Source organism: Pteropus alecto, unplaced genomic scaffold (genome assembly GCF_000325575.1).
Source record: "Pteropus alecto unplaced genomic scaffold, ASM32557v1 scaffold276, whole genome shotgun sequence".
In the NCBI taxonomy this organism is placed as follows: Eukaryota; Metazoa; Chordata; class Mammalia; order Chiroptera; family Pteropodidae; genus Pteropus; species Pteropus alecto.
The window spans coordinates 5,448,388-5,462,458 of NW_006438074.1; the positions used below are offsets into that span (position 1 = coordinate 5,448,388).

The window sequence follows — 14,071 nt, forward strand, 5'->3', positions numbered from 1 at the left end:
GCTGACCTGGGCCTGTGCCTACTTCTGATTGGGTGTTCGCCAGGATGGCAACCCAGCCACCGCCTGCGTTGTTGCTTTGTGGCACTTTCCGCGGGGAACTGTGTAAGGGGTGGGGAAAACTTTGAAAGTTGGATGCTGCAGACCCGGTACTGGAAAGTTTCATCTTGGGGACAGTTGTGAGGACGTGGGGTGCGCTCATTATTTTCTGCTCCCTTTCTGGGCCCGTGGTATCCATATTGGGAAAGCGGAGAGTCTCTCGGGTGCAGGGCACGCCCCCGTAAGCTGGTAGGGATGTTAACAAGAACTCTGCCGCCGATATGGGGGTTTCTTGTATTCTTTTGTGAGGTTGTATGGAAAGAACTCCTTGTTGAAAAAGTTCTTTTTAAGGAATTTTAGGGTGATGTTTTTGCTGCTTGATGCCTACCCCCTTCCACTTCGGAGCGGTTTGGGGTCTAGGCAGAGAAGCCCGTGGTTAGGTGTTGAAGAAGTGGTAGGTAATAAATAGCATGGAATCTGGAATCAGATCCCTGAATTCGAATGCGGAGGCGGGCATATACTAGCAGTTAGACTTTGAGAAAGTTTTTCAACTCAGCCTTAGTATCCTTAATCTGTGAAATGAAGTAAAACATCTGAAGCGCTTGGAACAGTGTATGGAACATAATAAAGGCTCAATAAGTATTAGCTGTCATTGTTACTTAACGGTTTTCATTGAACATCTAACATGAGGATTTATCTTTTCTTTTTAAAAATATTTTAATTAGTTGCCATTCAATATTATACTAGTTTCAGGTGTACAGCAAAGTGGTTAGACAATTATATAATTTACAAAGTGATTCCCCCAGATTAGACTAGTACGCACCTGGCACTATAATAGTTATTACAATATTATTAACTATACTCCCTATGCTGTACTTCACAACCCTTTGGCTATTTTGTAACTACCAATTTGTACTTCTTAAGAATTTTTCTTGATGAGGTGAGGATTCAGTCGCTAGGGTTGAATATCTTTCCTCATTCTGCATTCACATGAGCGCATGCACACACACACATCAGGAACTTACAGTCTCTGGTGGAAGAATCAAACATGGAAGCCATAATGATATGTTAAAAAGATTATCAGACAAATATGTACAAAGTGATGAGAACATTGGAGAAGAGACTGAGTTGGGGCAAGGCTTTGCGGAGGAAATTTAGGGAGGCAGGATGATGCTTAGGTAATTTACCAATACACTGTTGTGGCTGGAGATCAAGTTGTGTGAGGCAGCAAATGATGTTTTGCTGAATGAATCGATAATGATAATGATTGTTAACCTTGAACATTATGTGCCAGGCACTATCCAAATCCTTTAACCTTCACTACTTTCCTATGGAGTAGATAGTTGAATTACCCTTCTTTGACAGATGAGAAACTAAAACAGTGGAAAGTGAAGTTGCTTTGCCAGGAAGGCCAGGATCTGGGCCTTGCAATCTGATTTTCCAGTTAGAAGGAAATGAGGGGTTAATTTATGAAGGGTTTTTATGCAATACTAAGAAGTGTGAAATTTATCCTGTGGTCTAATGATTCGATGGGCTGTTTAAAGGAAGCGAGTGACAGGATTGGAGCAACTTTTTAGGAAGCTACTTTTGGCAGGATTGTGGCACTGACTTGAATTTTGCAGGCCAGTTTGATGCTTCTTTCTGTCCATAGCACATTTAAATACCAGCGATACCTATTGCAGTTATTTTTGTATGCGGCTCTTTTCATCTTTTATTGTGAATTGCCAAAGGGAAGGGAATATCTTTAAGTGGTTCTTGGACCCAGAGCTTAGCAGAGTGTGTGCTTAAAAAAATGTCTGTGGAAGAAGCAAATAAATGGATTTTTTTTTTTTTTTTTGGTGAGACAGGAAGTGACCAGAGACATATGCAATAGTCCAGACAAGTGATTGGAGTGGCCCTAATAAGACAAAAATTACAGAGTTGGTCATTCATTGTTAAAATCCTGGTATTTCTGGGTTTACAGTTCTTCTTTTTGATTGAATATATATCTAAATGATGTCATTGCCTGGAACTACCTGATCTGTAAAGACACTAGGCAGTGACAAAGCACGCGTCACTTAATAAATTTTCTATTGGGGAAATAGAAATCAATACCGACACATTCCCATTGCGAGAAATGGGAGGGATATATTCTGTGTTTGTGGGAGGTATGTGTGTATGTGAGTGAAGGAGCAGATGCATATGGGAGAGATTGATTTAATCTAGTTCAGAGAATTTAGATATTAAATAGAAATTTGGGCCTTGGTATTAGATATAAGTATCTACATTCTTGGTATATATTTTTGTTCCAAAATGTTACTTCTTTTTGATAATTTCATTGCTTTATCCCCTGGAACAATGAAGAGTTCCTATTTCTATTCTATCCAGAGGATATTTTGCTATCTCAGTGGGATACACAGTCTTTCCTTGGCATACATTATTATAGGAATCACAGTGATTATATTCTAGCTCTTGGAAGGCAGTTATTTCAGAAACCTCATTTAGCCCTAGCAAGGTTCAACAACAGTGAAATTTAATAGTATATGGGAATGTGAAAAGCTAGTATAGTTTGTGGGAACGTGAGAAGCTGTTATGTGGGAATCTGGGCAGCTAGAGTAATAAACAACAATTCAGCTTATAAATAATAAAATCCCATTTGATTCAGAAGACTTATCTGACTTCTAGAAAAAGGATAAGTTAAATATGATTTGGACTTTTAGTAGAGTATAATGGTTTAGCGAGTAGACTTCAGAATCAGACTTCCTGGGTTCAAATTCTAGACCCACCATTTACTTTTTCTGGTGATACTAGAATAAGCTTTCCAGATTTTTGTTTTCTCATATGCAACAATGAGACCAATAACCTTCCTTATAGGGATGTTGAGAAGATAAAATATGATAATTTATGTAAAGCAACAGTGCCCGGTATATAGTAGATGCTCAGAAATTTATTATTGTTATAGTACAATGAAAAGAAAGACTTTCTAGGAGTGTTGTTTGGAAATATGCCTTGAAGGTTAGTTACACATCCAAATAAAATTTATTAATGCATTGAAAATTTCAAGATGCTATACAAACGTGAAGTGGTATTATTATATTCATGTAATAAGTATTGTGTGAAATGCACATTCTTTTCTTGCCTTGTTTCTCTGTGTGTATGTTTGACAAACAGTTGTCTCTCTTATGTAAGACTTTTAGAAAGATTCTATAGCCTTTATTTTTTCAGTAACATTTTAAATACTACTTATTTCATTTTGCATATGAAAAAATTGGAAGGATTTGTTATTTTGTAGAGTGTTTTGGATAGTTGCCATCTGTTATCACTTATGCTATTTTCTGATATTTTTTTTAAAGTGGTTCTTTTTTTTTTTTTCTGCATCTGAAGGCATGGGTAGCAAGAAACTAAGACGAGTGGGTTTATCACAAGAGCTGTGTGACCGTCTGAACAGATTTCAGGTTGTTACCTGTCAGGTAAAGTTTATTTAATTTTTTCAATGAGAAATTTTAAGTACCAATTAATTTTAAGTATACCTAAATAACTCTTAACTAAACCTGAAATATGAGAACTTAGGTTTACAGAAAAAAAAAGGACAAATGATAGTGCTTCTCCATAGGCTAAGTTGAAAAGACAAGTCACTTGGATTATACTTCCAAATATGATTTCATTTACCCAAGTTCAATATTTTTGCATTGGGCGGGGGGGAGAGGGAGAGGTGAAATACACCTATGCCATTTATTTGGAATTCTAGGAAAGTTTTACTACTTAACCCATTTCCTGTTTGCCCCAAGAATACTTGCTGGTGGCACTTGTGGCTGCAGCATTTACCCAGATATACTCACGGATTACAGTGTTAACCTTACCCCCAAAGTTTGCCAAACTGCAGCATTTACCCAGAGATAGCTCACGGATTACAGTGTTAACCTTACCCCCAAAAGTTTGCCACGAAATATCTCGCTTTTATTATTATTTTTGCATTGCTCTAGTATATTGATAGTCTTTGGAAACAAATGACATCATTCTATTTATAGCGTTCTGTTTTTAGTACTGGTATTTTCATTTACAAAATATATTCTCCATCAGTGAAAATGTCAAATCCTAGAAAATGTAGTGTTCCTACATGTGATGTTAATATCGTTCTCAGTTGTTAGCCTAAGATTCATTTGGTGAATCCAATTTATATATACATTTCTGTTACATTAGGATTAGAGACAAGTTCTGTGTAGAGATAACAGTAAGAACAGTTTTTATATTTTATTTTCACATTGAAAGCCAGTCAAATTTGCTTCAGCCTCAAAGAGCATATTTATGTAAAATTAAATTGATGCTGGCAGCTAGCTGCACTTTTTTGTTTTAAATGGGAAATGGATAAAAAGAAATTTTGTAGTTATTATGAGAAATATGACTCTAATGAGGAGATGGTATTCAAAATGAATAATTCCTCATGAAAGCAAGAGAAATTAATAGTTAAGATCTTTTTCCTATTGAAGGAATGAGAAAAATGTATAGAGATGTCACATTTTTAAACATAATAATGAAACAAATCTCTTTTGAGTTAAATGAGATTTAAGGTTTTAGATTAGGATTTAATCTTTAATAAAACAGACTTTCAGAGCATGCTGCAACTTTTAAAAAATCACTTTATGTGTTAAAGGTTTCTTTGGTTTCTGTGTTATATATTTAATAATCCTTATGTTCATACTTGAAATGCTCTCAGTTATCAGATACTTTCTCTGAATGATTTCATATAGTTTAAGAAGAAATTCATTTCAATTTGACACTTTCTGGGTATTTGTACCCAAACTCTTCTTGGCACAGATGCAGTGCTCATGTACTCCCGGGTTGGATGCTGCTTCTATGTGATGTTATTTGATGTATCCTCCAATATATGCCAACTAAATTGGATAATTACAAGAAAAGACTGACATCATATCTTTTAGTTAAGGCATATTTAGGGGGAAAATACTGTATGGAACAAGTAAGTCTTTGATCTGAAATAAATTTCACTTTTATCTACACATGGACAGTTTCAATTGAAATATACCTTTTAATTCCAGTATCTTTCTTACACATATATTTAAAATATTCTCTTTATGTCTCTTTAGGACTTTTTATGTCTTTCCCCATTGGAGCTTATGAAGATGACTGGCCTTAGTTATCGAGGTGTCCATGAACTTGTGTATGTGGTCAGCAGGGCCTGTGCCCCACAGATGCAAACGGTATGTGTATATTCTTATGATGATTTGATTATGACTTTTATTTTGAAATGATTCTTCATCTTATTTAAAATCTTTTTTTTTTGGAATGAGGCAAAAGCAAAAATAGAGATGAGTACCTCAAAAATATAGACTCTTAAGGCAGAATTAGTCCTCTAATGAGAATACATACAAAAAATTTATATAGTTTATAAGCTCATGGGAGGTAGTTCTTAATTACAGGAATGAGGGGGCAACAGAAAGTTTTTTCTCTGTAGCCGATAGTGATATTTCAAAAGGTCATCTTTCTCTTTGTTTGGGTGGGATTTGTGGACTTTAGTATACTTTTAATTTTAGAATTCCCCTGCCTCTGTAATACTTTTACCATCGTCACTTACTTTACATCATAAAATACACACATTGGACTTACACTTGCTTATTGATTGAATAAATAATACTTGAAAACTTATCCTCACTCTTGAGGAGAGGTAAAGTCCTCATCAAGTTGTACTATTTTTTCATACTTTATGTTTAATGGCTTTAGCTTTTCCAATGAAAGTTTTATGCATGGTAGAAAGATACTGCTTTCCTAGGATGAGAGTTGCCTAAAGTCTGTTCATTGCTTTGTAAATTTATTTATTTATGTGATTTATGGATTGTAGACAATTTTCAGGTAACACATTTACCTTACTATCTCATGTTGAAATTTGGTAACCACTGAGCAATAAAGTAGGGTGCAGTTCTATGAAGTAGGAAGTGTCATTTGAGACTTCTGAAGCAATGAACAGATAAAGTATTTTCTTTTGTTCAGATTTAGCTTGTGATCTAAGGAAAATACCTTAGAGGCAGAGTAGGCAAAAGGAAAATTAGAATCAGAGTTAGAGTTTGGCACTAGTCTTAGCTTTGTCATTGATCTTGTAGCTTTGGACAGCTCTCTTTGTTTTGTGAAGTAAGTTAATATTAAAATAGTATGAGATAATTCTGTGACTGGTTTCAAAATAACCTGTTACTATTTAGAAGGTTGTAAAGCACCAGGAAAACCTTTTAATTTGACATCTGTCATTCTATTTGGTCAATATCTGTGGCATATTTCTAGTTAGGTAATTAAATAAGAGAGCTTGGGCAGGAAATTCAACTTTAGTCTCCACTTCCATCACCACTTCAGCTGCAATCTCAATATCATTCCAAGTCCCAATTCAAGAATCCATCTTTCTCCTTTGTTGTACATTCACTCTTGTAGCATTCTTTAGATTTGAATTCTGACTTAAACATTGGCTTAGTTTTAGTTCATTCTTTAAAGAAAAATTTTTGTCTATTTATTTATTCATTTATTGAGTCATTTATTCCTTCAACCAATATTTATTCGATGCCAGCCATGTATCAGGGTCTTTGTCAGGAGCTGAGGATATTGTATTCAAGATTGATAAAGTTCCTGCCCTCATGTAGCTCAGTCTAGTGGGAGAAGTCAGACATTAAATAAATAATGACATGAGTAAGTAGTTAATTGTAGTAGTGACAAGTCCTATGAAGGAAAAGTTCAGGGAGTACTTGTTGAATTTAAGGTGCATGTGAAACATTGAGTGGAGACATTAAGTATGCTGTTAAATGTCTGGACATGGAGTTTGAAGGCGAAGTCTGCACTAAAAGTATGCGTTTGGGAGTCATCAGTGCACCTATAATAGTCAAAGCCATGGGAATGGATGAGCAATTGCCTAGAAAGTATATAAAATAAGAAGATAAGTGTACCCAAGACCAAATCTTGAGTGAAGCCAACATTTAAAGATGAGATTAGATAATGATGAGTCTGAGAAGAAGCAGCCGCCAAAGTAAAAGAAAAACTGGTGGAGTGTCATATCACAATATTACTTTTTCTCATTTATGCATATACTATCATTTCTGAAGGCTTGTTTTATTAGTTCATTTTATTATTCTTTTTGAGAGTCACCAAATCTATTTTTGCAGTAATTACAGTTATATTTGCAAATAAAGCAATTTAATGTTGACAGATCGGGTTGCCTTTACATGTTTGATAATGTGTCCCCACACCCACCTCTGTTGCCTGATGATTTATTGTAGACAATATTCAGATATTTCTAAATCAGGTGCAAATTACATGACTTTGACCATAGCTTTTCTAATTATTATATGTGCTTGAATATAGCCTTAAAAAAATCTGTGGTAATTCTTGGTTTAACTGAACTAAGAATTCAATAAGTAAGATTAGGTAAGAGTGGGCATATTTATGGCTCACAAATATTAATATGCTGGTCTTCCTACATTGTCACAAAGCAGAACAGCCTTGGATTTAAGTCATAGATTTATTAAATTTTAAACTTTGGGTAGAAGCTATCCATTTGGTTTACCTTTGTATTCCCAAAGCCAATCTTAGAGCATGGCATGCAATTGGTACCCAATATATGTTGAATGAATGAATTTTTATAGTTACATTTCATTCATAAAAGTGAAAATTTTAATGTTAGAGAATATAAAGAGGCAAGTGTTTTTAATACATTGCTAGTGGGCATATAATCACATTAATCACATCTGCAAAGATCCTTTGTACAAAAAAGGTAACATTCACAGGTTCTAAGGATTTGATGTGGATATATTTTGGGGTGGCCATTTCTCAGACTACCACACCTACCTTCAAGCTGTTCTTCACAAACCAGCCTCAGTCTGAGATGGTAACTTGATCATGTCACCCCTTGTTGCTCTCAGCATAAACTCCAAAGTTCAACAAGGTTCTTCATGATTTGGCCCCTGCTTGTTTCTCCAGCTTTATCACTTGCCACAGCACTACCACGCTCCATCTTCAACTGTTCTAAAAAAAACTCTATTTTTTGTAGTTTTTGTTGGTTTCCATTTCCGCCTGTTCTTCTTGACCTTTCTTTGTATATTCTGTCTCTTCGGCAGGAACATGCACATTTCCTTTACCTGTCTAACAGCTATTTCAAATTTTAGCTCAGACATCCATCTCTTCGATGAAGCTTTATTGAATCACAAAATCCAGATCAGGTATGTTGTCTGTGTCTTACTTTCTCTATCACATCTCTTATTAATTGCATAGTAATTGCCCAATTTCTAGTCCTAATGGTCGACTATAACTACTGTGAAGGCAGGGGCTGTCTGTTAAATCATATTCTTATAATCTAGCTCAGTCACTGGCACAGAGTAAATATTTGTTGAACAAATAAATAACAGAGGAGACAAAAAATGGAATTGGGTTCCAGCTGCTAAAATTTGAGGTATGGAGTTGGTTTATGTTTTTGAATACATAAGGAGGTTCTAAAGAACCTAATCTTTTCCTTGTTCAGGCTTATGGGATGAAGACACAAAGATCTACTGCTCTCTTGCCAGCATTCTTATCTACAACCCTTTCTGCTTTGGATGAAGCCCTGCGTGGTGGTGTGGCTTGTGGATCCCTCACAGAGGTAAAGGAGACATTTTCCAAACCTTCCTGTCACCTTCAGAGACAGGGGAAAAAGTTTAGTTAAAAAATATATATTTCATGAATATTAGTTAAATTACAACCACCTCAAGGGCATGATTCTCTACCTAGTACAGTTGCTCTGCAAAAAGATGTTTAAAAAAATCCTTGCTGACTGGTCTGCTTAGGTTGCTGTTTTTTTGAATAAACTTAGAATGCTATGAATAATACGAAATGATATGAAACAATTTGGGAGAATTAAAAAAAGATTACTACTTAGTGTAATAGGGAGGATAATTTGAAATTTTATTAACGTGGGCAAATTGTAATATTAAACTGAAGTGAGCTATTTTTATTTCTTATGTAGATAAAACTTGATTTTAGGAAGTAATAGATATTAGTTATATATTGTTGCATAACAGATTACCCCAAAATTGAGTGGCTTAAAACAATAATAAACAGATATTAATTTTGTTCTTTTGGGAATGGCTTAGATTGGTGATATTGGCAAGCGTGCAATATCTGAGGGCTTGGTGGGGCTGGAGGACATGACTGGCAGATTGGTGCCGGTTGTTGACAGGAGGTCACAGTTCCTCCCCAAGCAGGTTCTTCAAAGCTACTTGAGTCTCCTCATGACATGATGGTTGATTTTCCCCCAGTGAGTAATCCCAAAAAAGGCAAGATGAAAGTGGCGATGCCTTTGATGATTTGGCTGTGGAAGTTATACAGCATTACTTCTGTCACATTCTCTTCATTAGAAAAGAGTCATTAAGTCCAGCCCATGTTCATGGAGAGGAAAATTAGGCTCTGTGCTTTGAAAGAAATGTCAAGAATTTGAGGACATTTAAAAATCACCACAGTTCTTTTTTTGAAAACTACATTAGTGTGCTTACTGGTCCAGATGTGGTGACTCAATAGACTATATTTACCAGTACACTCCTGTGGAACTTCTTGCCTGAGAGTTCCAGGGCCATGGATACTTTAAATAAACTTCTACATAAGAACAAATTCTTAGGTCCCAATAGTCATAAATTTAACTGTAGATTTTTTTCCTTGAAGATCTAAACTTCTATTTTAGATGCTAAACCTTATCTTATTTCCTGTCTTTCAGGAAAGATTAAAAAATGTGTATGTTTCAAGAAAGATTTAAAAATGTCTGGTAGTTGCTTATAGATAGATAGTTGGTAAACGAATGAGTGAATTAATCTTAAAAAAGAAAAAATTAGAACCTGCTGTTGCAGTGTACTGCCACCAGATGGTGCCAGGATTCTATTTTGTGTATTTTTGGGGTGATCTAGTGATCTACAGTCAAACTTATTTAAATAGCAAAATATTGAACTCATGGAAAATTAACCAACAACTACTTATTTTTTAAGTTTTAGAATAATTTCCAATACTTTTTTACTTAGTTTTTATCAACTCTTTCTGAATCCAAGCAGTAGTTACAAGCCATTTATGTGTTTTGTCATGATCTACTTACTTGGCTGAATTAGAGTACAAACACCATGACTGCTTTTTAGTGGCAAGATCTCTATTTTCTGTTTCAGCTACAGGTAGCCTCTTCAATGTTTTCGAGATTTTTCAGCTAAATACAGGGGTATTTCTGTTTTTTTTTTTTTATGAAAAAATAAAATTTTAGTATTTATTTTATTTATACAAGATTCAATAGATGCTGTATGTGTAAGTTGCGAACTCTTAGGAGCTATGACCTAACATAAGAACTAGAACAATACCAAAACCATTGAAACTAACTGTGGACTCCTGATCCTGTCTTTGGCCTTCTGTTGGGAGGTAACCTCCATCCTGAATTTCTACCATTCCTCTACTTTTTTCCTCATAGTTTCCTATAGTTCCCTATACCTGTAGATTTTCTTTACTGCCTATATACATAGGAGATATGACATTTTATTTAGTTTTGCTTATTTTTGAGCTCAATTAAATCACGTCTGTGATTAAATCAGCTCTCTTCTATGAATTGCTTTTTTCACTTAGTATTGTTTTCTAAGATTTATCCATGTTGTTGCAGGTAGCAAAAATATCATTCACTTTCACTGCTGTATCATATTCCATTCTGAAATCATGCCACGTTTCATTTATCCCTTCCCCTGTAAGTGAACATTCGGGTTGCTTCCAGTTTCCTTCTAATGAAAACAAGTTCTGTGAAAACAGTTCCCCATGTCTCCTGGATCATGGGTACAGGTTTTTTTTTTTAGGTCAGGAGTTGGCAAACTACTGCCCAGGGGTCAAATCTGTCTCACTGCCTGTTTTTGTAAATAAGTTTTTAATGTAGCAGCAGCTGTGCTCATTTGTTTACATGTTGTCTGTGGCTGTTCTTGTGATACAAAGCAGAGTTAAGTTAGTGTGACAGACACATGGTCTACAATCTAGCTCTTCTATCTAGAGTATCTATTTTGGAGTGATTTGCTGGTTGTAGGGCATGCGCGTGGGTAACTTTGCAGAATTAGGACAAATTGCTTTCTGAGTGGTTTTGCCTATTTATATTCCTGTGAGTGATGTGCAGGAATTTTTCTTGCTTCATGTCTTTTTGCCTTGGTATTATCAGGTTTCTTAATTTCCTATCTCAGTTTTCATTTTCCTAATTACTAATGAGCTTCGATATCTTTTAATAAATCAGTTGGCTATTTTAAAAAATAATTTTACTAAAGTACCATTTAAATACGATAAAATTCAATCATTGTAACCATATTAACTGTAGAATTCAATTATGTTAGTAAATTTATAGTAAATCATAACCACAATCCAGTTTTAGAACATCTCTGTCATCCTAAAATGTTGCTTGGTGCCCATTTATAGTTAATCTCCACTCCTGTCCTTAGCCCTAGGCACCACTGATAAACTTTGTCTCTAAATTTGCCTTTTTTAAAAATTTCATACAAATAGAAGCATATACTATATAGTCTTTTGTGTCTGATTTCTTTCACATAGCATGATGTTTTTGAAGTTCATCACTGTTGTTGCAATATTTGTAGTTTGTTCCTTTTAGTTGTTGAATAGTATTCCATTGTTTGGCTATAGGACATTTTGTTTACCCATTTTAATTGATGGACACTTGGATTGTCTCCAGTTATTGTCTTTCAGGAATAACGCTACTGGGAACGTTCAAGGACATGCATCTCTTGGTTAGATTCCTAGGAGTCGATGGTTAGATTGTATGATAGGCATATGTTTATATTTAAGATTAAACCGTCAGACTTTTTTAAAGTGGCTGCACCCTTTGCATTCTCACCAGCAATACATGATGGTTTGTTTCTCCATATCCTAACCAAGACTTAGTATTATCTTTTTGATTTTAGCTATTCTAGTGGGTGTGCATTGGTATTTCATTGTGGTTTTAATTTGCATTTCTCTGATGACTAATGATTTTGAACACTTATTCATGTGCTTATTAGCCATTTGTATATTTAGGGAAATGTCTGTTTAAACCTTTCGCCTATTTTTTAATGGGTTGTTTTGTTGTTACTGAGTTGTAAAAGTTCTTTACATATACCGAATACAAGTCCTTTATTGGATATAAAGATTTGCAGTTATATTCTTCTAATCTGTGGCTTGTGCCTTCATTTTTTTAATGGTAGTTTTGAACTTTTTAATTTTGGTGTTGTCCACTCTATCAATTTTTCTTTTATAGATTGTGCTTTTGGTGTAATCTCCACGAATTCTTTGTCCAGCCAGGGACATAGAAATTTTTTGCTATGTTTTCTTTTAGAGTTTTATAGTTTTAGGTTTTACATTTAGTCTGTGGTCTATTTTGAGTTAATTTTTGTGTGATCTATTTTGAGTTAAGTGGTAGAATGAATTGTGGAATATTTTTTTTTATTTATATTCTAATAGTTTGTGTAAGATTAGAATCATTTGTTTCTTGAAAATTTGGTAGAACTTGCCTGAAAAATTGTTTGATCTTGGTATTTTCCTTGCGGGAAGATTAAAAAAATGAAATCAATTCTTTTAATGATTATAGGACTATTCAGGTTTTGTATTTCTTCTTGAATAGTTTTGGTGAATGATATTTTTAGGAATTTGCCCATTTTCTGTAACTTTTCAAATTTATTTTCATAAAGTTATTTTCCTTTAAATATGGTTTTATATGTGGTTTTATCCCATATAGTCTTTTCAAAGAGCTATACTTTTTGTTGTTGTTCTTTGTTGGTCTTCTCTATCTTTTATCTCCTACTTCAGTGATTTCTATTATTTTCTTATTCTATTTAATTGAATTTTTTCTGGGATTATTATATTTTTCCCTAACTTCTTTTTTTAAAAATTTATTTATTTAAATTAGTTTCAAGTATACAGTACATTGGTTAGACATCTATATAGTTCATCAAACAATCCCAATTGCTCCCTCCCTCAGCCCTCCACCTAGCCATCATATTAATGCTAACTGCATTCCCTCTGCGGTGCTCCCATCCGCATGACCAACTATCAACTACTAATTTGTACTTCTTTAACCCTTCATCCCATTCTCCCAGCCCCCCAACGCCCCTTCACTCTGTCTATCACCAAATTGTCCACTATATTTGGGAGTCCAAACTTCTTAAATTGCACATTTAATCAATATGTTTTCAGTTTTTCTTCTTTTTATGCTGAGCTTGTAAGGCTATGAATTTCCATTGCTGCATTCTTTTTGCATGTGAAGTATTTTCATTTTCATTTAGTTCTAATGGTATTTTAAAATTTCATTATCATTGCTTCTTTAACTTATGAGTTATTTGAAATTTCTGAATATCTAAATTATTTAATTAAAGAATTATCTTTTTAAGTTTTAATTAGATTGTTAACCTAATTGCATTTTGGTCAGAAAATTGCATGATATTGATTCTCTGAAATTTTCTGAGACTTGTTTTAAGGTTTATTATGTGATCAACTTTTGTAAATATTCCACGTATTCTTGAGAATGATTACTCTTTAATAATTGAGTGCTTTGCACATGACCATTAAATTAAGCTTGTATTTGGTTTGTCCATATTTTCTTTATTTTTACTGACTTTTTTTTTCTCATCCTGACCTAGTAGTAATCATAGAACGTTGTTAAAATAGTTCATTATGTTGCCAAGTTGAAAAGTTCACTTGTAGTTTGATTTTTTTACTTTATATATTTTGAGCCTATTTTAATCACACTTAAATTAACACATTTAGAATTGTCATATATTCCTGGAGAACTGAACCATGTACTGTGGTTCTTCTATGTAGCATTTGTCATTAAAATTTTGCTGTTTTTGTGATTAGCTAATACATGTCTTCCCCACTGGAGAATAAATTTCAAGTAGGCAGAGATTATGTTTTTTTCTTCTTATTACATCTACAGTATTAACACATGTAGAAGGCACTTAATAAATATTAGTTGAGCAAATGAATTTGTTTTTATTTATTTATTAATTTTTGTACTTATATAATGCTTGTTTTCTCTAATGGTTTGATTCCT

At 34.1% G+C, this 14,071-nt stretch overlaps 1 protein-coding gene across 13 annotated transcripts in view; it reads left to right on the top strand.

Moving 5' to 3' along the window:
* RAD51B (RAD51 paralog B) overlaps positions 1–14,071 on the top strand; it is a 488,946-nt gene that overhangs the window by 887 nt on the left and 473,988 nt on the right. For 2 of the 13 annotated variants that reach the window (XM_015591932.2, XM_015591930.2), the window contains exons 1-4: positions 47–146; positions 3,400–3,485; positions 5,118–5,231; positions 8,522–8,638. In XM_015591932.2, the coding sequence (XP_015447418.1) occupies positions 3,402–3,485; positions 5,118–5,231; positions 8,522–8,638 (315 nt within the window). In that variant the 5' untranslated portion in view covers positions 47–146; positions 3,400–3,401. Of the gene's footprint in view, positions 1–5; positions 286–3,399; positions 3,486–5,117; positions 5,232–8,521; positions 8,639–14,071 lie in introns of those variants that run through there. The other 11 variants (XM_025049133.1, XM_025049136.1, XM_015591935.2 and 8 more) reach the window with 10 other exon arrangements.